The following is a 22,854-nucleotide window of genomic DNA, read 5'->3' as shown; positions in this document are numbered from 1 at the left end:
CCCCAGTTCCGCATTTGATAATTTTTGGAATTTTCTTTTATGGATGTCGGTAGGTAGGGGACTGGTGGATATTTGTCCAAATTTACAGACCCAGGTTTTCATGCATGAGTGAGCAGGGGGAAACTACGCAGTCCAAGTTAAAACCGGTTTGAGCGAAGTAGCGGTGGGATTTAAATCCAATCAAAGGTCATGGGAGGGGACAATGGGCATCCATGTTGTTTTCTACTAAATTACCAGGTTCCAGCATTAACACTTTGGCCTCCATGTAAGTTTCATTTCTTTACCCATGGCAGCTGTTCCTGTCTTTCAAAGTTAATTCAACTTGTTTAGGCCTGAAAATGTCACTGAGGAAAGAACAAGTAAGGGTTAGGCTTAGGGTTGACCTGGCCATTGTCCCCTCCCATGACCTTTGATTGGATTTAAATCCCACTGCTACTTCGCGCAAACCAGTTTTAACTTGGATTGCGCAATTTGCCCCTGCTCACTCGTGCATGAAAACCTGGGTCTGTAAATCTGGACAAATATCCACCAATCCCCTATCTATTGACGTCCAGAAAAGAAAATTCCAAAAATGATCAAATTCGGAACTGGGGGTAATTTTAAAAATGTATAGTTTTTTTTGATACACCCTGTATACTAGAGCTGCGCAATATATCGTTTGAGCATCGTCATCATGATGTGCGTATTCACAATAGTCACTTTTCAGGTCCGTCAATGTAGGAGGCAAATGAACTCAATGTATTCTCATCTAATTTCAACTTTGGTATCTGACACACACTGGGTGCAGCAATCCACCAATCACAATCCTTCTTAATCAGTTTGCAGAAGCAGACCACACCCCTGCAAATAGAGTGAGTCACTGCTAACAATGTTGAAAAATGAGCAACAAACAGAAAAACACTAAAAATGAAGACTTGGCACCAAAAAGAAAAGCAATCTCAGTTTTTTGGAATTATTTCGGTTACAAGAAGGATGATACTGAAACACGTGTTCTGTGTTAATAGTGTCTTCCACCTGTTGCCACAACAAGAGGAAACAACTAATTTATTTGACCATTTACATCGGCACCACACAACTAGTATATCCTCTAGTATTTTTTCATATTGCAGGGTTAAAAAAAATCACAATGTAAGTTTTTTCCAATATTGTGCAGCCCTACTGTATACTATGTCCAAATATGGCCATGCTTGTCGTCCCATAAATAATAAAAATAAATCTTAATCTTAAACAGAAACTTTTTAGCAGGTCGTGTACTGATGGTGTTGAAACCTCACTGTTTTTTCCTCAGGTTTTTATTATTATTATACTGTATCATTTTTATGCTTTCATACCAAATCCTAGTGGGAATTAAACCAAAGGAGGTGCAAAGGTGAAATTTCAGTCAAAAGGTGACAACAAGGCGTGAAAATGTTCTCTCTTTAGAATAAATGTCGAATAAGTCATGAACCTGTGTATCTGCACAGACGCTCATCTACATAAAGTTACACCACTTCAGTAGTTTTGACACTTTTCAAGCGTGTGATACAGATTTATATTTTAAAAAATGCTGTGAATACCCTGCTACTTAATTTATTTTCTATTTTTCCTGTCGAGTTGAAACATCAGATTTGAATATAAATTGGCTAAATGCTCATGCTGTAATGAAATGTAACTGAAGATGAGGGCTTCCACACATCAATACTGTGTGAATGGCTCTCACTAGTGGATGACTCAACTTTTTAGAGGTGCTGACTTCAGTCCCAAAGGTCCCAGCTTGGGACAGTATATTGATCACCTACTGGCAAGTTCCCTAGGTGCTTGAAATAGATCAGCGTCCTAATTTTGTGGAAGTTTGACCCCTTATAACTCCTTGCCATTATGTTGTTGTGTTTTTTTTTGTTGTTTTTTTTTAATTTTGCATTTGATACATGAAAAGACATTGATTTGAATTAAGGTCTGACCAGTAAGTACCATTGTGCCTCTAATACAGGGGTGTCAAACTCATTTTAGTTCAGGGGCCACACGTGGCAAAATCTGATCTGAAGTGGGCCAAACTAGTAAAATAATAACATAATAACATATAACATATAATAATGTCAACTCCAAACTTTTCTCTATGTTTTAGAGCGAAAAAAGTAAATTTACTTCATGAAAAGGTTTACATCTACAAACTATCCTTTCAAATGACGTGAATAACATGAACAAACTGAAAAAATAAGTGTAATTTTAACAGTATTCTGCTTCAGTTTATCATTTACACATGTACATTATAACTTACAGATCACAGTGGATCTACAAACGCACAAAACATCCTGTTAAAATTGTACTTACTTCTCTTAAGACATTTCAGGTTGTTCATATTTGTTCAGTTTATTCACATTTTTTGCAAAATTATACTTTGTTGTAGTGTAAATACATGAAAATATGTACATTTACAAACAGAAAAAGTTGGAGTTGTCATTATTTTTATGTTATTATGATAGTATTTTACTGAATCCTGCCCACTTGAGATTGAATTGGTCTGAATTTTGGAACCTGAACTAAAAGGATTGTTAATATCTTATTTTTGCATTTCACAAATTCATCCCAAGGGCCAGACTGGACTTGACACATTTTTATTTTTAAAAAAATGTAATAACATGGTTCATTATGTAATAACAATCCAAATTAATATAATTTCAGAGCAATTTAGAAGAAATTAGTCACATGAGCTACAGGTAATGGAATCAGAACTTTAACCACACAGTTTAAAGATTAATTTAGCACATTACATTTTCCTGAAAATAAAAATGTGTCAAATGCGTTTTGTAATACATTTCTCAAATTGTAATAACTTACTATATAATGGCAAAAAAAAAAATTACATAATGCATTGAGGTAGTTTATTACAAAATGTGTCAGTTTATTACATAATGCAGCTTTATTACAAGATGACGTGACATTCTTATTACATTTTGAACTTTTATTACATAATGCGGCTCAACACGCACCCACCCCGTCTCCAACGTCTCACCATCGATTCATTGACGCCAAGCTTACATGCAGCAGCTCTATTTCCTTCTTCATCAACCGGATTGATCGTTAACCCAGAAAACATAAATTAGCTGCATCATTTTAGAGCCGCGGGTTCGCAGCGTGTGGAAAAAAGTAGCGGCTTATAAACCGGAAAGTACGATACCTAAGATTTTCCTTTCCCAGACTGACATTAGCAAAAAAAGAAACTCAACTGAGTCAGGTTCATACCCCTAAACCTGCCACAATTCAGTGCTGAGTTTCTCATCATATGTATTCAGCCCACCGCGCCACTCTGAAAGTAAAGTGTTGATGGGAAACTAGCAGAAGACAGGCCTCCCAAAAATGAAGAATGGACAATTTTCCAAGCAGCCTTGTTTGATTTCCTGAGCTGTGTCCATCTAGATTTACAGACTTGAAAACATTCATCAAACAACATCAGTAAAAACAACAGTATCATGCTGGTCTTCATCTATACTTGTCATCTTTGCTAACTGCTGTGTTGTATCAAGTTTTCGTTTTATTAATAACTAATCCACAAAGCTGTGTAGAATCAGGCCAGCTGTTGTGTAGAATGAGGATATGACACAGAGCTTACCTGAGTCTGATAATCAGTGGCTAAATGCAGCAGAAGATTTATTAGATCTGCGCTGGGAGACGACATCTTTTTTCAGTAGTCGCAAGATTAATTGAGAGGAGTTTCTCATGAGAGAGCCTTTAAATAAAATGCCCTCTAACTTCAATCTTTCAGGCAGTGAATAATAAGCTATAGGAAGCAGATACAGTATCTATTCAGGCCAGAAAATGGCAAATACTGTACCATGAAGAGCTTACTGTATGACCTCATTTGAATCATGCTACCAAGTGTTTTGATGATTTTTGAAAATTCTTGCATCGGTTGCATCTTCTTCCTGTTCCCAGATCAGCTACCAGAGTATTGAGTCATCAGATCCGGGCATTAACGTACCAGGTCCCCGTCGCACAGTATCCAAGCTGAGGAACGAGACCTACCACATGTTCTCCGGTCTACATCCAGGAACCACATACCTGGTGTCGGTACGAGCTCGAACCACCAAAGGATTTGGTCAGACGGCGCTCACCGAGATCACCACCAACATCTCAGGTAGGGTTGAATGTCTGGTTCTACCACGGTATTCTTAAATTTCAAGGTTTAATTTGACATCCTGACATTAACACCCAGTCAAATGTAAAAGATTAACCCTTTCATGCATAGTGGTCACTACAGTGGACAGTTCTTCTCCAGCTGTTCTCTTGTATATTCATGGGTTTTGTTGTTTTAGTTCCATATCAGCCAACACAGTGGACACTTACGCACCATCCCATAATACACTGACATTCAGATCATTACTGTAACTTTGCTGTTCTTGATAAACCTGATCTGCACTAACATGTTTGACTGTAAATCAGTTGCTAATAAAAATTGGGAATATGATAAAATGCGATTAAACATCAGATTAGCTGCATTAAAATGTTTTGATATTGTATATCACTTTCTGATAATCAAAAATTAAACACATGGTGTCCAGCGGAGTGGACATTTTTGGAACTCCACAAAAAATTATGAAGGTAGATTTGTTTTTTTTGTTGCTTTAACCAAAAAAATAATAATTTCATTAAAAAAATAATAATAATTAATAAATTAAAAAAAAAAAAAAATCACTTCAATCAAGGAAAAAAAGTATTCAAATGTAATTTTTTTGATCGTATTTTTTTTTTCATTCAAACACTTTCTTGTGATTTTTTTTTTTTTTTTTAGTTAAAGCAAAAAAGAAACAAATCTACCTTCGTAAAAAAAAACAGGTTTATTAAAAAAAAATCAATTGCATTGTTTTTTAATGCCTAAAGAGGAATAAAAACACTCAGGAAAAAAATCTCGACTAAGGTTCTCATAATTCATGCATGAAAGGGTTAAAGAAACTGGGAAATATCTAACATAATCTTCAAAATCTTGAAATTAGGTTGTTTTAGTTCCATATCAGCCAACACAGTGGACACTTATGCATCATCCCATACACTGACATTCCCGTAACTTTCCTGTTCTTTTATCTAAATCAATTACTAATTGTTATTAGACTGTAATTAACAGAGTTTTTTTTTTTTTTTTTTTTAACAAAAAAGTTTTTTTTTTGTATATTATCTAAGTGAGTAATAACTAGTATTATAGTATGTTAAAATGTGAGATTAGCAGCATTAACCTCCTGAGACCCAGGAAAGTGAAAATTTTAGCTTTTTTCCATTAAACAATTGTCTTGATTGGAAACCGCATAATGCAACCGTTTTTTGTTTTTTTTTTTTTTTTTCAGATAGTTTTTTATTAAATTATGTTTATTTATTTATTTATTTTTATTGGAATGTTCTTTGCAATGGTCAGCAAGTAAAACTGTCAAACTTTTGTCCCCTACAGAGGACAAAAATGCATTGCTGGGTCTCAGGAGGGTAAAAATGTTTTTATTTCATAGTTTTCACACAGTATGTCAGTAAATGCATATTTCTGAGCTTCAAAAATTAAACACATGGTGTCCAGCTGAGTGGACATTTTTGTAACTCCATGAAAAATAGGTCCATAAAAAAAAAAAAAAAATCAATCACTTTTTTTTTTTTTTTTTTTTTTCATGCCTAAAGAGGAATACAAACACTCTGGAAAAAAAATCTTGATTAAGGTTCTCATAAGCCATGTCCTCCCGTTCTGAAGGGGAAGGTTAACTCGCTTCATTATCCCTGTTGAGCAATTTGGTCTGTCCCTTTTACCCATCCTTAAACATACACTCAGTACCTAGCATTAGCATTAGCACATAGCAGACACATCAGGAACAGTGAGCTGCAAATGAAGCTGCTCGGGGACCAGCTCTGGTTCTTCATCAGCACTTTCATCAGGGGCACCGACAGGAGAATTCCCCTGTAAGTACTTCTTTTTAATGGTGTGAGCGCTAACCACTATGCCACTATGCCCCCCAAGAAGCTGACAATGTTATTTCGCTTTCTTCAAAGCCACCACAGTCCACAGACATGAACTGTAATTTATTTTCCTTAGATTTAAGACAGTCACTTGTAACTCCGAAACCTAACTCCAAAAATGCATACTAAGGCTTCAAATGAAATACCAATTGGTGACCTCACTGCAGCTCTGTCTACTGGTGATGTTCAATACCACAGATTTCCTTTGCGATCCAAAACAGAATAAAATTCAGGCTGGTATGTACAAATACATTTAATGTCTGGAAAAAAAAAAGGTTTTCAAATCATAACTGCATAAAGAATACAAGACATGAGAGTAATTATTGTTTAATTATTAAGAACTATTATAAAAGTGAAAACTTGCATATTGATTCACGTTACATGAACGTGTTAACATGAAACATGAAAATACTGAACATGTGACACTTCAACAAAAGCATCCAACATCAACACTTTTCCTCATTCATAAGTTTTTTTGTTAAGGAACAATAGCATTTTACTGTTTTCCCCTTTTGTCTGCTCTGTTTTTCGCTCAGTACAGACTGAGTGAGTCAGAGTTGACTGACGGAGAAGTGTGACGCAGTACACACTTACCCAGGCAGAAGAAGAAGTAGTTCCCACCAGTCGCTTATCATTTGGACAAAATTCCAATAGTTTAGCTACTTTCCACTGTGTTCCTGATATACATTATCTCTAATGGCCCACAAAAAACTCTAAGCAACAAAAAACGTACCAAAGATTTTATTAAAGCTCTCAAATCCAAAATCAAACCAAAACACTTGTTGCCAACAAGTGTTCTTTTGTAAGATTTTAACTTCAAATCATATTTTACTGCATTTCTAACGGTCTTTTTGTCTACCTTGCCATTTTTCTCATGGATTTGGTTGGATCCTTTAGGATTTTGGATTTGAGAGCTTTAATAAAAGCTTTGGTACGTTTTTTGTTGCTTCCTCCACTTCCAGACTTTCTCGTAATAGTTTTGCTCATAGTCATTCTCTTCTTTCCATTCTAAACAGTCTTTATGGACACTCCAACTATTTTTGAAATCTCCTTGGTGTGACGAGTGCATTCAGCAAATCACACACTCTTTGACGTTTGCTTTCCTGATTACTCATATGGGCAAAAGTTTCTGAAAAGGTATGGATAATAGTGTTAGGTATGATTATGACATCAATATATGTTTGGTTTCAAAGCAACTGACGTAGTGCCTGCTGAGAAAAAACAACTAAATGTTCATTGTAAATTTTGCTTCCCCACCCTGTAGACATAATGGAATGTTTTTTTCAAATCAAACCGAGAAGAAAATATGGAGTCGTTATTTCTTGTAAGTTATTATGCTATTATTTGACTGTAGATCATATTGTTCTGTATGTGGAACCTGAACTAAAATGAGTTCGACAGCCTTGACTGTGGAATTTTTGCACTTTTGCCGCATGTGTGAGACCCCTGGTGTACAGGAAGTGTGGTATGAATGCTATATATGTACTTGAATGACTATTATGTACAGTAGTGCAAATGGGATGATTACTTTATATACAGAATATATATGTACAGAATGTATATTATCCACAGAGAGGGAAGAGTTGGGTTGTGGGGTTGTTCTGGTTAGATGTTCTACACACTTCAATGTTTTCCATTTTCTATACTAAATATCTGATTTTCCTCTAAAGGCTGCGTATGGATGCGTATCATTCAGAATTCAGTATGTTTTTCAGCCATCGGAACAGAAATGCATATTTTTTTCCACGGAAAGGGTGTTTCTATTTCAAAATGATTGCAGAGAACAGGAACAAAGACTAAGTAATGGCTTGTAATTTGTTCTTTTTGAAGAGGTTTCCATTAAATTACACTTATACATTTAAGTTGTACAAATGATTTCCATTCAGCCTCAGCTGTGCGGCTTTCAGACGTGCATCGCCTTCATTTGATAGAATAACAGCGCTCTGAATTATAGCGTACCACAAATGTTCAGCTTGAATGGTTTGGGTGAAAACAGCTTTGTTCGGTTCATATCACCTCAAACTGAATCGGTGTTTACCTTTCAGAAGCAACACAGCAGCCCAGAAATTAGATGAGTCGTATTTCTGAGTGAAAAGGTAGTGGCATAAGGTAGCCTATGGATCTTTAGATGGGTGCTGAAGGTGTGCAAAAGCCGGGAACAGGGAACAAATAGATGTTTGCAGGCGCTTCGCTAATTGTGTTTTGTCTGATGAAACATCCTACACAATGTGAAGATTTCCTATAATGAATATAGATACCAAGCAGAGTGTTTTGGGTTTGTCAACAAATGCAAACAAAAGAATAGAGAAAAGCTGGATCATCAAACTGGCCAGCAGACTTGACTTCTTCCTTAATTAGAAGGTTCTTGACGCTCTAAGAATTATTACTTCAAATAAAAACTCACATTTTGAGAGTTTAAATAAGCTCATAAACTCATAAAACTTATATGTCAGAAGCAGCAAAGTGTAGTGAAGTAGTATTAGAAATGAAGCCCCTGCATTTGGTTTTATTACGAGTGAATAAATGTGAACTCATGCCCTGAACCTGACAAGAAGTCCTCCAAGCAGAATCGAACATGCACTTTTTGTCTCCTTTTGGCCATTTTTGAGCTGCTGCGCTACGACTCAAAGTAACTTTTAACACAAGTGACTTCAAATTGGATCTGTTTATTCCAAAGACCCCTGTGATTAAAAAAAAAAAAAAAAAAAATCAAAACTTGGTGAATTTTTTTCCTGAACAGTACTGATACAACTAGCTTCATCTAATTTCTAATACATCTAATTTCGAGCACATAGAATCATCAGATAAAAAAGAACCATACAACAAACTAAATTTTTTGGTGCATTAAGAGGAGTGGGAAGAAGTATAATTTATAAACTCCCACCCCCTTTTTACAGACTAATAATTAAATTAATTCCACTTCCTTTGCTTTGTTAACACACTTTTTTCCCCACACAAAACATTCATACAAACCATTCACATACACTTTTTTAGTCACCTCACACACAACCAGATTTGCATAATCAACCTTTTTTAATATAAACTGTAATATTTATATGCACCTTAAATATTTACTATAAATATAATCATTAATACATGTGATAAGATCTCCTATTAATTAATTACAATAATAATAATAATAATAATAATAATAATAATAATAATAATAATAATATCATATTTTTTGTGCATTCTTCTATATTATAACTAGATATTCACTTATTCAGATAATGTTCTATATTTTGTTATTATACTGGGTTTATACATATAGTAGTTATATAGTGATAGAGTACATCTTGCACATTAATAATTATTCCATTGTTGCACATTTGTAGGTAAATTAATAACTGCTGTTTGTTTCTTTTCTTTAAAGGTTTTTCACTTAAAGACCTAAGAGTAAAGACTACAGACTTTGTTACTGCTACATCAGTGTTGATCCAAATGACTTCATTAAAAGAAAAGAAAAAAAAGAGGAAATAGTCATCCTGTGAAGTCTTTGGAGTGAGGTCCAGTTATCTAAACCTCCGGCAGACGTTCATTCTCTTTATTCAAGTTGGAGAAACAGCACAAGTTAAACAAAACACAAGACAACTTGACATTTGATGTTTCACCAGAAATCGCTCAATAATGTCCTAAAATTTAACATATGAAACCAAAGTATGGGTTTTTATCTATTTAAAACAGATTTAACAGACACACATTAAGTTCAGAGTCAAAAGAAAGCCTCTGTATATTGAGAAATTTGGGTTGAATATACTTTTTTTCCTGTTTTTTTGCCATTAAAAACCCCCTTAAAGCCCTTCGACTCCAGCCAAGGGTCTGCTCATGGCTGTTTTCAGTACTAACTTGTCTTTTCTGTAGACCTGATGACATGATATAAGAGTAAGTTCCACATTATTAACTCAGGGTCCTGCAAACTTAGGTCAAATGTTTTTATTAGAGCACATTGTCACATACAGTTACATGTTTACTGCATACACATTGTGTGAAGGATTTTTACATCAGTACAGACAAATGTACAATTAGTCATAATGCACTCTTATTTTTTTATTTGAACATGTAACTATAAATGAAGAACAGATATAAACATGAGGTAAAAACACAAATGAGGAAAAAATACATTAAAATAAAAAGGATAAATAAAATAAATATCTGCTCTCCCACTACCACCCATACCCTTCTGTCTTTTCACTACTTTGTAAGAGTAAAGGTGAAAAGTTCATTTCTGCTCATTTCTGCTGTGAGATATTGAATAAGAGATGAAGGTACTGCAGCCTTAGTGACTTCTGCACCATGTTTGTGTGCATGACCAGGTTGTTACGTTCTTTTACTAAGAACAATCTAATTTCTGATCACATGAACTGCTAATCCATTTGACTTTACCACTGAGCAAATAAGCAAATCATGCTGCCACTAAGAACAATGAGACTTTTTTTCAATCTTTTTAATAATTACAATAATAATAATAATAATAATAATAATAATAATAATAATAATAATAATAATAATAATAATAATGGCAACAACAACAACAACAATAATAACAATAATAATAATAATAATAATAATAATAATAATAATAATAATAATGATAATAATAGCTTTTTTTTGTATAGCACCTTTAAAAACAAAGTTTAGAAAGTGCTTTGACAGAGGGCACAACAGCAGGATACAGGAAGCAAGTAAAAACACTAAAATAGAAGCAACACAATAAGAAGGATGTGTACAACAAATGCAAAAAATATGGTACTTCGAATAAATTAAGTGACTCGGAGTAAAGAGGGCAGGGATAACGTAACACGATGCTGTTAAATCAATGCAAAAAGTAATAAATGAGATAAAACAACATCATGTATGAGAATATAAATTAGTAATCAAACAGGATAAAATCACATTTAAAAAAGTTCAAATTAAAAATTATTATTTTTCTTTTATGCTATTGGTTTTCATTAATACACTTAGAATATGAAAAATAATTCTTTTTCTATTATAAGGTACTTCTTTCTCATTGTCCAGTACTTTCATACTATATTATTATGCATATATTCCATATTGACCTCAATTTCTGCAGGTTTTGCTGTAATGATGTTCAGTGTAATACAATGCTAATAGCTTTTCATACACTGTAGAAATAAACACAAATATGTGGCTGTCTCATTGTGTTAGATTGTGACAATACACCCAAACATTATGGATATATTCATTAAATATGTTTTAGAATACAGTCTTTTAACCACTGGCTTTTGAGTATTGTTTCCAAACTTTTACTAAGTTTTTGTACAGACCATCTGGTAGAGTGACAAACCCCTCACATAACTCGTCTTTAATACACTGTTCTTTGTTCAGCTCCAGTTTTGCTTCACTTGGTTCCATCACAGTGACGTTTTCTGAGACTGTTAGTGCTAAACTGATCTGTTGTGTGGCTTATATGTCATTACAGACCTGATCCAAATGCCATGGCATTTGACAAACCCATTGTTATTCTCTTATTATTTATTATATGCTCGAAAATCCTATTAGCAATGACCATCAAATTTAAACCTTGCGCAGATAGAAAATACATCATCTGGATTTTATTGTAATGAACAGCACAGTTGTGTTCAGCTTCACTATTAAGTTCTGTTTGTTTTGTTAACAAATAACAGCAGCGTTCTTCTCTTTATTTGACATATTTAGTTTCAGTTTAACAAAAGGGAGTGATAATCATAAACTGTTCATTTTCAAAACCACCTTATATTTGTGCTCCTAAAAATACAGTTTTTGAAAATGATCTCTGCCAATTATTACATACGCATTTAAAGCATAGACGTTTTTGTTAGATTGAAATTAGGGCTGTCAAAATGAATGTGTTAACGTGGATTGATCCATCCATTAATATAGATTAAAACTTAATATTTAATCATGATTAATCAAAATTAATCCACAGCAACCCTGTGATTAATCTGATTAAAAGTTGTCATCGTTTCAATCAATCAAATTTTATTTATATAGCACCAGATCCTAACAAAAGTTATTTCTCGTTTGACAGCACTAATTGAAATATCATCTCAGATTTAGGTGATTGATAGTTCTATAAAACATCATATATTTTAATGTACTGTACACTTAAAAAAAAATAAATAAAATGAAAAAAACTGTAATATTCCAGCAGCAGGGGTGCAGAAAAAATACGGTAAAATAACGGAAAATAACCATCTTGTAAAAATACGGTAATTTTCTATAATTAAAATACAGTTTTTTGCCCTAACTTTACATGAGATTTTGCACATATTTTGACTTTTTAATGTTTAATAAAGAATATTTACATGTATTACAACAATCAAATTACCTATAAATATATATATATATATATATATAAAATAATTTTCAATGAGACTAAGTTGTACAATCCACTGATAAAAACTGTATTTGGACATTTATTCAACATTTTTGTTGTGAAACCTACCGTAATTACACAAGATACTTATCAATTAACAAACAAGTCTTATTAAACTTACAGAACAAATACTTCTTTTACGGTTAATTATCAGTAATTTTATCTTGTTTTTTTTTTTTTTTTACCGTATTAAACTTTAAGTTAACAGTTTAATCTCATAAATAGAAAAGAAATATTTGTGAAATTACAATACGTTTGCAAATGTATTTTAACTGTATTTTTCTGTGAAAAAGGGAAAAAAAAATTCTTTTAAAAAAATTGAAATTTTTTGGTTATTCACAGTTACAGTTTTTCGTGTTATTGTTACATTTGACGTGTAAAATCACAGTCTAGTTTTATCATGTCAGTGATATTTTCCTGTATCTGTAAAATACAGGAAAAATCTGTAAAATAAACAGTGAAAATTATGTTAAATTACAGATTTTTTTTTACAGTGTACTATAAAAAAAGTCTTGGTCCCCCTTTAGATTAGCTGTTTTTACTCAGCTGAAATTAGCATACATATTTATTTGTCATTCTGTTTTCTTCAGATCCAACAAGAACAAACAGGAAATATGTGCACCGCCTTAAAAGACACACAAAAAAATCAACTAAATGTGTTGTAAAGGTTAAAGTCACCCCTGACCCCATGACAAGAAGCAGCACAAACAGTTAGAAAAATCCAACTTGTGTGAAATGAAAACAAGAAAAAAACACAAGAAAATTAATGCAATAAATGTCATATTGTCTGAACAGAAGGGTTCAAGACATGTTAAATACAAAGGCCAGTCACACGAAATATGATCACTTTGGATTATAGAAGTGTTTTGGGTTTTTACTGGGTTTTATTTTGAGTTTTTACTGCTGTACATACTTAACATATAGCCAGATTAGATCCTGATTCAGAGACTGAGAAATGCATACAGTATATGTGGTCATTATAACTTTACTGCACAGAATATCTAATTATCTGATGTACCAAAAACACTGATTCTGGTTTGATTTTCCTGATTTTTTCCCTCCATACTGTATCTGAAAGAGAAGCTGTATTTCTTCAATAGTCGGCACATTATATAATACTGTTTTGTTTGGTTTTCCATAATAACAATTAAAAATATACATATATTGGACCTTATTTTAATGTACTGTATTTTTTTCCAGTGGCCCTAATCCTCTTCTTGTACTTTCTGATATTGGGTTTTAAACACGTTTCTTTACTCCAAAAATTAAATGCATGGACATTTTTGTAACTCCATGAAAAAAAAATCGATCGCATTGTTTTTTTTGGGTTTTTTTTCATGTCTAAGGAGAATAAAAACACTCAAGAAAAAAATCTTTACTAAGGTTCTCATAATTGATGCATGAAAGGGTTAAAGTGTATAAAATAATGGGCAAATGAGATAGATGAAGTTGTGCTGGAAAAAACAAACAAACAAACAAACATGGGTATAGTAAACATTTCATTATACAGGGTGAGTCAGAAAAAACGCTCTTTCCATTTAAAGAAATTGTACTGCTAAAACAGAAACACTGATTTTTCTTTTGACCATACAGTCATATTGATGTGGTTATTGAGCATGTCTGGTGATGTAGTCATAGATTTATTGCATTGCATGAGAGAGAGAAGGTCCATTGTTTATTGGGCACTGAAATACCTGCCAACACAATGTATGCCACAGTGAACAAACTTGAAATTGACAACAATTACAGGAGTCGGGGCTTTGCTTTCACACTCAGGACATGGGCCTACATGACAGTGCCCAGGGAGTTTTCATCATGGCAAGACCACAGCGATTGCAGGTATTATTTCCTCATCGAGTTGTCTGTTTGGGTCAGGAGAGAGAGTGGCCACCTAGATCCCCGGACTTGACCCCCCTTGATTTTTTCTTGTGGGGGTATCTTAAAAACCGTGTGTATCAGACTGTTCCACAAACTCTTCAGGAACTCCGAAATCGCATCACGGCTGAAATCCAAGCCCTACGACGAACACGAATGGCGAGAAGAGCTGTGTTAGAGATGCGACAACGAGCACAGATTTGCATCAATCTGAATGGTAGCCAGGTTGAAGGTCGTGCCGGACGACTTCGTTGAGACAAAACATTTTGATGGCGAGTAAACATGCTGTAATGGTTGACAATTTCAAGTTCATTCACGGTGGCATAAACTGTGTTGGCAGATATTTCGGTGCACAATAAACAATGGACATTCCCTCTGTTATGCTATGCCATAAATCAATGATTCAATCGCCAGACATGCTCAATAACCAAATCAACATGACTGTATAATCAAAAGAAAAATAAGCATTTCCATTTCAGTGGTACAATTTCTTTAAATGAAAAGAGCGTTTTTTCTGACTCACCCTGTATAGTAAATAAAGGCAAATTCAAAAGTACTCAAAAACGGACAAAATAGGCTCAGACCCCTAAGAATTTAAGTTATCATATCAGAAAGTCCAATTGTAATTTTTTTTTTTTTTTTTTTTTGGGGGGGGGGTGGACATATGATAGACAAACGGTTATCAATGCAAAAAGAAAAAAAGAAAAGTGATCCATCAATCAAACTTCTGCATATATTTTCACCACTGAATTGTTTGTTGTGTAAATAATATGATTACTATAGTACCTGTATTTTATCACGTGGTTGCTATGCTATTGAATTCAGCCTGCAGTATCACATTCTCGTGGTCTCCTGGCTCCTGTTAGCCCAGCGGGAAGCCAGCTGTAAGCGTGTTGCACTACAAGTCTTTTCATAATTCATGCTGGATTTAACCACCTTGCATGTAGTGGCTCAAACACTCCTCTGTACCGCTATGTATAATGCACACCTCAGCTCTTCTGTGTGTGTGTATATGTGTGTGTGTTCTGTCTCGGGTGACAGGTTACAAGCAGATTTTTACACCGAGCATTAATGGTTCTGCCTCACAAACAGAAAACATTTCCACTTCCCTTCCCGAGCCTTTTTGTTTCAGCTTATCTATTTTAACAGGGTAGCCATTTGCTTCACTACATACTCCAGTTAATTCACTCCCTGTAGTAACAGAGATGGGAACACTCGACTTCATTGTCCCTGGAGCTTTGCTGAGGTTGTGCAGCTCTGAGATTTGTCCTAATTATATTATAAGGGCTTCTTGTTTTCTCTGTAGTTGGCTGCTGTTTCTAGTCATCATCAGTCAATGGCAGTGTGTGGGAGGCCTCCACACACTACAGTACACTGGGGACACGTGTGCGTAATGAATAAAGATAGCACAGTGTTGCTTTTTCATGTAGAGGTGGAAAAATTACCAAAATATCCAAGCACAAATACAGATGCCTTTAAACTCACGCATCTAAATAAAGTGTGTTTGATCTTTCTGAGACAAGGCAATTTTTTTTTTTTGTTGTTTTTTTGTAAATGATGTTTTTCTTTAATGGATTATATTCACATGACGTTTGCACAAACAGGGAATCACATTTCAACACTAAAAAGACAATGAACGGTGAAAATCCAGAGGGAAAAGAGACCGTACTTGAAGAACATATTAATAATCCATTAGGGACGCATATTTGTATTCTTGACGTCGAGCCAATAGTCGTATAAGACGTTTTTTCACATATAAGATGGGTTTTTTTTCACCGATTGCATTGCAAACAATGTATCTGTCATATGTATTTAAGCCCTTTCTCATACATTTGTATGTTTGAATCCGTGTCCATCCAACGACAATGTGATGTAGAGCTAAAAGACTTTAAAATAGTAACTATTCTTATATTTATAATACCAGTTTAATTGCTAAAGGAGGCTAAATAACAACAAAAACTAAAATAGACCAACACTGTTATCCATATCAGCCAAGAATTTTGCAGCTGGTGCATATTTTTAATCCATTGATCCCTCCAGATTTTAATTATCCATTGTTTCGCTGGAAAAAATGTAAATCTTACCAAGTGTATTTTTCTCATTTCTAGTCAAAATATCTCATCACACTTAAAATAAGACATAATCACCTAAAGAGTAATTTTTCAGTGAGATATAAGAACTTATTTTTAGACAGTAGATCTTATTTCAAGAAATCTTACCAACATAATTTTTATTTGTTCTATTGGCAGATGTTTTTTGCTTGAATTAAGGCAAAAAAAAAAAAAAATCTTAATTAAGCAAACAAACAAACAAACAAAACCAGGTTTATATTTTTTTAAGGATATATTTTGCTAAAAAAAAAAAAAAGTCACTTGATCAGTAAATTAAATGGCAGTGGCTACTGCCAAATATTGGTTTGTCTATTGCCACAGAGCCAATCAAATGTTAGCATTTGTACAAGAGCCAATCACAGATACTGTTCCATGAATTCATTATCCTCTTGTTGCCACAGTACTGTGGTGATATATGGTGTATATGTCAGAGCATTCTTTTGTACATTTTTCTACCGCAGTACTGTGGCAATTGATGGAAGAAACAACAAATTAGTGATAGTATATAGAATAGAATACGAAATATTTTTTTATAAATGCTCTATATGTTGTTGTGGTTCATGGTGTTCTTTCCTATGGTGGGTGGAGAATGTGGGCGGAGCTACATGTTAAATGCAGCAGTGTGTCGTGTAACTTCAGTTCTGTGTCAGTTCTGTGTATTTGGTGCTGTGGTCCAAATTCTGCACTCTGAACATTGTCCCCGTGGCTGATATATATCAATGTCGGATTTACCTACCGGCACCCTTGGCGCTGTGCCACCCCCCCACCCCCCATTTGAAAATCTGCAGGAAAAAAATTGCTACTTCAACTGGGAATCAAACCCAAGTCTTCCACATTACAGTGTGAAACATCACCTACTGAGCTAAATTTCCGCTGTTGCTTAATTCGACCTATTTGCTACCTGATTGCCTTGGTACTTTTTGGGCTGTAAAAATTTACCAGTCTAGACATGATATAACGAGGGTGCTGATTGGCTCTGTGGTAGTAGACAAACTGATATTTCGTGCCGCAGTACTGTGTCAATAGCCACTTTGAAATTAAATATAGGAAAATACCTTATTTTCCCTGAAAATTGCAAAATCTAGAGGATAATGTTGTAATAAATGTTGATAAATCCCTTCAATTGTTACAGTTCTTGGTCTTTAAGGGTTAATATAATCTTTTGCGCTTCTTCTGAATGTCTTCCTTCTGTCTTTGCAGCCCCTGTTTTTGACTATGAAGACATCCCCTCTCCACTGAGTGAATCGGAGAGCACCATCACCGTGCTGCTGCGCCCTGCGTTGGGGAGAGGGGCTCCTGTCAGGTACAACTAGTACACGCCGACACTCATTCACCGCTGCTCTGCATGCTGGGATATTTATAGCTGCAGTCACAAAAAGCTCTGTGCTTCAGCGCAAACTAGCTCTTTATGGTTGTCGCTCAGCAGAACCAATTTAAAACACACTCTATGAAGAACCAGAAAAGGTTCTGAAGGAAGCTCAACGGAACATTAAGATGTTAATGTTTCAGATAAAGACCATCTATCAGCTGCCAAATCCTACACATATTTGTAAACCAGCTGAGCGCCCTTTAGTCTCAAAACTGACAATGGCACAGAATACAGCACATGCCAACTAATCATATGTTGACAAGTTGACAGCTGTGTCAGCGCAACAACAGCAACACACAATTTTATTCAAGAATTGTGGCATCAGAAAGACGGAAGGATTACCTTTATAAAGAAGAACAGAGCAGAGAAAAGATTCTCAGCGTCACAAACAACGCAAATAACAAATAAGTATGGAGTCGGTATTGTGTGTAGTGATTTTACTTTTGTCGCACAGAAAAGCTTTACGCTTCCAAGGAGACAAAAATATCCTGCTGTTATCTTTGTTGCTGGGGTTATCTTTACTCACATTACAGCAAATTCAGGGTCAAGCATATACACATTTGAACAAAGACTGAGAAAAACAGTGGATTTTTTCAACTACTTTATTTGTGGAAACTTTACAGCTGGTGGAGGAACAGCGTGACACTCACAGGATGTATCTGTACGGATTCTTTGTGGAAACTTAGCGGTCACAGTGGGCTTTTGTGAAGACAAGGAAGCAAAACTTTATTTATGACACACATTTCATTCCAGTGGGAAGTACAACATGCTGTACAAACATGCTGCAATTCATACATATTTAAATTAGATTACATTACATTAGAATAGATTAGATTAGATTACATTACATTAGATTACATTAGATTACATTAGATTACATTAGAATAGATTAGATTAGAATAGAATAGATTACATTACATTAGAATAGATTAGATTAGAATAGATTAGATTAGAATAGAATAGATTACAATACATTACAGTAGAATAGATTAGACTACATTACATTACATTAGAATAGATTAGATTAGAATAGAATAGATTACAATACATTACATTAGAATAGATTAGATTAGATTACATTACATTAGATTACATTAGATTACATTAGAATAGATTAGATTAGAATAGAATAGATTGCATTACATTAGAATAGATTAGATTACATTACATTACATTAGAATAGATTAGATTAGAATAGAATAGATTACAATACATTACATTAGAATAGATTAGATTAGATTACATTACATTACTTTACATTAGAATAGAATAGATTAGATTACATTACATTAGAATAGATTAGATTAGATTAGAATAGAATAGATTACATTACATTAGAATAGATTAGATTACATTACATTACATTAGAATAGATTAGATTAGAATAGAATAGATTACATTACATTAGAATAGATTAGATTAGATTAGAATAGAATAGAATAGAATAGAATAGAATAGAATAGAATACATTACATTACATTAGAATAGATTAGATTAGATTACATTGCATTAGATTAGTTTAGATTAGATTGCATTAAATTATATTACATTAGATTAGAATAGATTACATTACATTATATTAGATTACATTACATTAGAATAGAATAGAATAGAATAGAATAGAATAGAATAGAATAGAATAGAATAGAATAGAATAGAATAGAATACATTACATTATATTAGAATACATTAGAATAGAATAGAATAGAATAGAATAGAATAGAATAGAATACATTATATTAGATTACATTAGAATAGAATAGAATAGAATAGAATAGAATAGAATACATTATATTAGATTACATTAGAATAGAATAGAATACATTACATTATATTAGATTACATTAGAATAGAATAGAATAGAATAGAATAGAATAGAATAGAATAGAATAGAATACATTACATTTTATTAGATTACATTAGAATAGAATAGAATAGAATAGAATACATTACATTACATTACATTAGATAGAAATGTATTGACTCTTTGGGCCAAACCCTAAGGAAATTGAGGTTCCAAAAGCAGCACAACACCAGATATACATAAACGAAATGCTACCAAAAAATGGCAACAAAGAAGCAATAAAATAACTATTAAAAAAAAAAACTATACTATAATAACTATAATAGCTTGTTATTATATTATTTTATAAAATATGACATTATAGTAAGCGCAATATATATGTAAATATATATATAAATAATCACAGAATGAAACTTATAATACAGTGATAAAGTAATAATAGTAATAGTGGTCATAACAACGATATACAAGTAATATAAGTATGTACATAATAATATTTGTGTGTAGCTTACCGATAAAGCAGATTAAGAATAAAATGAAGGAAAAATAGTGATTAAAAGAAGAATAGATGATAAAGGAAACTATACACTTATATTTACAAACATGAACAATTAGAAATAAGATAAATAAAATGTAAAAATCAAATAAGATAATGCCTCCTTCACACTAATGTGGATATTTTGCATAGGTTTCCGGGCCTCTTCTCCACACATAAATGCCATTTTATGTTGGAAAAAAAAAAAAAAAAGAGTTCCCAAGTGTGTTTCCATGTGAACAGGGAAAAGAGAGAGATTGGAAATGAATGCCGTCACATCCCATTCTGTTCATGTCTGTCTGCACCTGAAACATCAAATCCAGGTTTCTAAATCAGTGTATGACCTGCAGTAGATCAGGGTCAGCATGGATACGTTTAGGAGACGGACCGGACCGATGCTATAGTTCCATCAACATCATGTAGAGAATCCACTTTGACAACCTCAACCAACACTAAAGGTAACTTAAGGTATAACTTAACTCGTCTTTGATGCTCAACTACCTGACAGATTCAAGCGCCTGTATCTGCTAAATCCAGTATTTGCGCTGGTTTGAAGTAATGTTTTGTTGCTCTGTGAACAAAAGTCAGAATTTTCTTTAAATATGGAGGAAGAAAATAATTTATTACTAAAATATCTGTGTTAGTGTGGACAGGGCGTATGATAAAAGACCAGTACAAAAAACATTTAGAGCATAAATCTCCAAAAACAGGTTATTTGAGGCAAGGAGTAAAGTATGGAGCTATACACTAGGCAAGAGGAACATAAATAAAGAACTTTTTAATCCTGTAAATCATATAAACCTATACTGGTGTACCCCCAGAGTACTACTAGACTGGGAATCTGCATGTATTAGAATATTAAAGCCTTCAGAGAGCAACAAGCAGAACAACTCAGCTTGAATTTAAAGCCAGTGCTGAAGTATCTAAATGAATATTGCCTGTTAATCATAAACATTAGTACATTTACACATTACATGTAGTTTGCATGACTGTCATCAAATGCCACTGTATGTGTTTTCCAATGGACAAATTCAAGGCTTGAAAGCAGTTGTTCAGACACCATTTGCAGACATCCACTTGTCTGTACAGTTTGTGGACAAGATAAATTAAATTAGTGACTATCAGAGGGTGTTCAGGAAATGGCAGGGGGTCTTGGAAGTGCAGCAGCAGCAGCGAAGGACACTATTGGATGAAAACAGTGAGAGCTTATAAAGTGAAAGATGCTTCATGTTGGACATAAACAAGAAAAACCACATCTTTTTTTTTTTTTTTTTTTTTACGTCCATTAAGAAATTAGCAGCAAAGTGGAAGGAGCAGGTTTAGCTGGTTTGGTTATTTCTAGTATTTTATGAACTGTCATGATAATAATTCTGTTTTTCTATCCGTCACCTTGTTTATTAGCAACAATCAACCGATATATAACACTTCTCAAGAGGTTTCAACCTGATTTAAAATCAAAAATAGGTTGGGAAATGCTCTAATAAATTATTATTTTGTGTTACATCATCTGAAAAAGAAGGCTAGAAATGACTTATTACATACTTGTCAAACAGAATTTATTGTGTCAGTAGATAAGAGCAACACAAAAGATAACTGCAAGTTGAACAAAAAAGTCTCTAAATCAAGTGCCAGGTGTTAGGAGGGCGTTCAGGAAATGGCAGGGGGTCTTGGAAGTGCAGCAGCAGCAGCAGCGAAGGACGCTATTGGATGAAAACAGTGAGATCTTACAAAGTGGAAGACGCTTCATGTCTGAAATAACAGTAATAAAAAAGAAAAAACACATCTTTTTTTTTTTGCTTCCATTAAGAAATTAACAGCAAAGTAGCTGGAGCAGGTTTAGCTGGTTCTGTTGTTTCTAGTATTTTATTAACTGTCATGATAATAATTCTCTTTTTCTATCTGTCACCTTGGTTTATTAGCAAGAACTGACCAATATTAAGATTTTTCACGAGGTTTCAACCTGGTTTAAACATATTTTCTGCCAAAAATAGCAGCAGAGAAGGATGCTATTGGATGGAAACAGTTGGAACTTATAAAGTGAAAGATGCTTTATGTCGGACATTCTCAAGCAAAATAGCAGTAATAAAAAATAAAAACAATAACCTCTTTTTTTTTGCTTTCTTTAAGAAATTAGCAGCAAAGTAGCAGCTTTAGCTGGTTCTGTTATTTCTAGTATTTTATTAACTGTCATGATAATAATTCTGTTTTTCTATCTGTCACTCTGGTTTATTAGCAACGATCGACCGATATATAACATTTCCCAAGAGGTTTTAACCTGATTTAAACATATTTTCTGCCAAAAATAGGTTGGAAATTCTCAAATAAACAATTATTTATTGTTACATCATCTCAATAAAAGGCTAGAAATGACTTATTACATACTTGTCAAACAGAATTCGTTGCGTCAGTAGATAAGAGCAACACGAAAGATAACTAGAAGTGTCACAAAATAGTCTCTAAATCAAGTACCAGGTGTTGGGAGGGCATTCAGGAAATGGCAGGGGGTCTTGGAAGTGCAGCAGCAGCAGCAGCGAAGGACACTATTGGATGAAAACGTTAGAGCTTACAAAGTGAAAGATGCTTCATGTCTGAAATAACAGTAATAAAAAAAGAAAAACCACATCTTTCTTTACTTCCATTAAGAAATTAGCAAGCACAGATTTAGCTGGTTCTGTTATTTCTCGTATTTTATGAACTGTCATGATAATAATTCTCTTTTTCTATGTGTCACCTTGTTTATTAGCAACGATTGACCAAGACGTAACATTTATCAAGAGGTTTCAACCTGATTTAAACATATTTTCTGCCAAAAATAGG

At 33.7% G+C, this 22,854-nt stretch overlaps 1 protein-coding gene across 5 annotated transcripts in view; it reads left to right on the top strand.

Annotated features, from left to right (window-relative positions):
* The window catches only part of ptprua (protein tyrosine phosphatase receptor type Ua), a 575,321-nt gene that overhangs the window by 387,905 nt on the left and 164,562 nt on the right, over nucleotides 1-22,854 (top strand). For all 5 annotated transcript variants that reach the window (XM_030147519.1, XM_030147516.1, XM_030147518.1 and 2 more), the window contains exons 10-11: nucleotides 3,913-4,114; nucleotides 17,530-17,632. In XM_030147519.1, the coding sequence (XP_030003379.1) occupies nucleotides 3,913-4,114; nucleotides 17,530-17,632 (305 nt within the window). The remainder of the gene's footprint in view (nucleotides 1-3,912; nucleotides 4,115-17,529; nucleotides 17,633-22,854) is intronic.

Source organism: Sphaeramia orbicularis, chromosome 11 (genome assembly GCF_902148855.1).
Source record: "Sphaeramia orbicularis chromosome 11, fSphaOr1.1, whole genome shotgun sequence".
Lineage (NCBI taxonomy): Eukaryota > Metazoa > Chordata > Actinopteri > Kurtiformes > Apogonidae > Sphaeramia > Sphaeramia orbicularis.
Note: the sequence above shows the minus strand (reverse complement) of the source record. Positions and strands in the feature narration are given on the sequence as shown.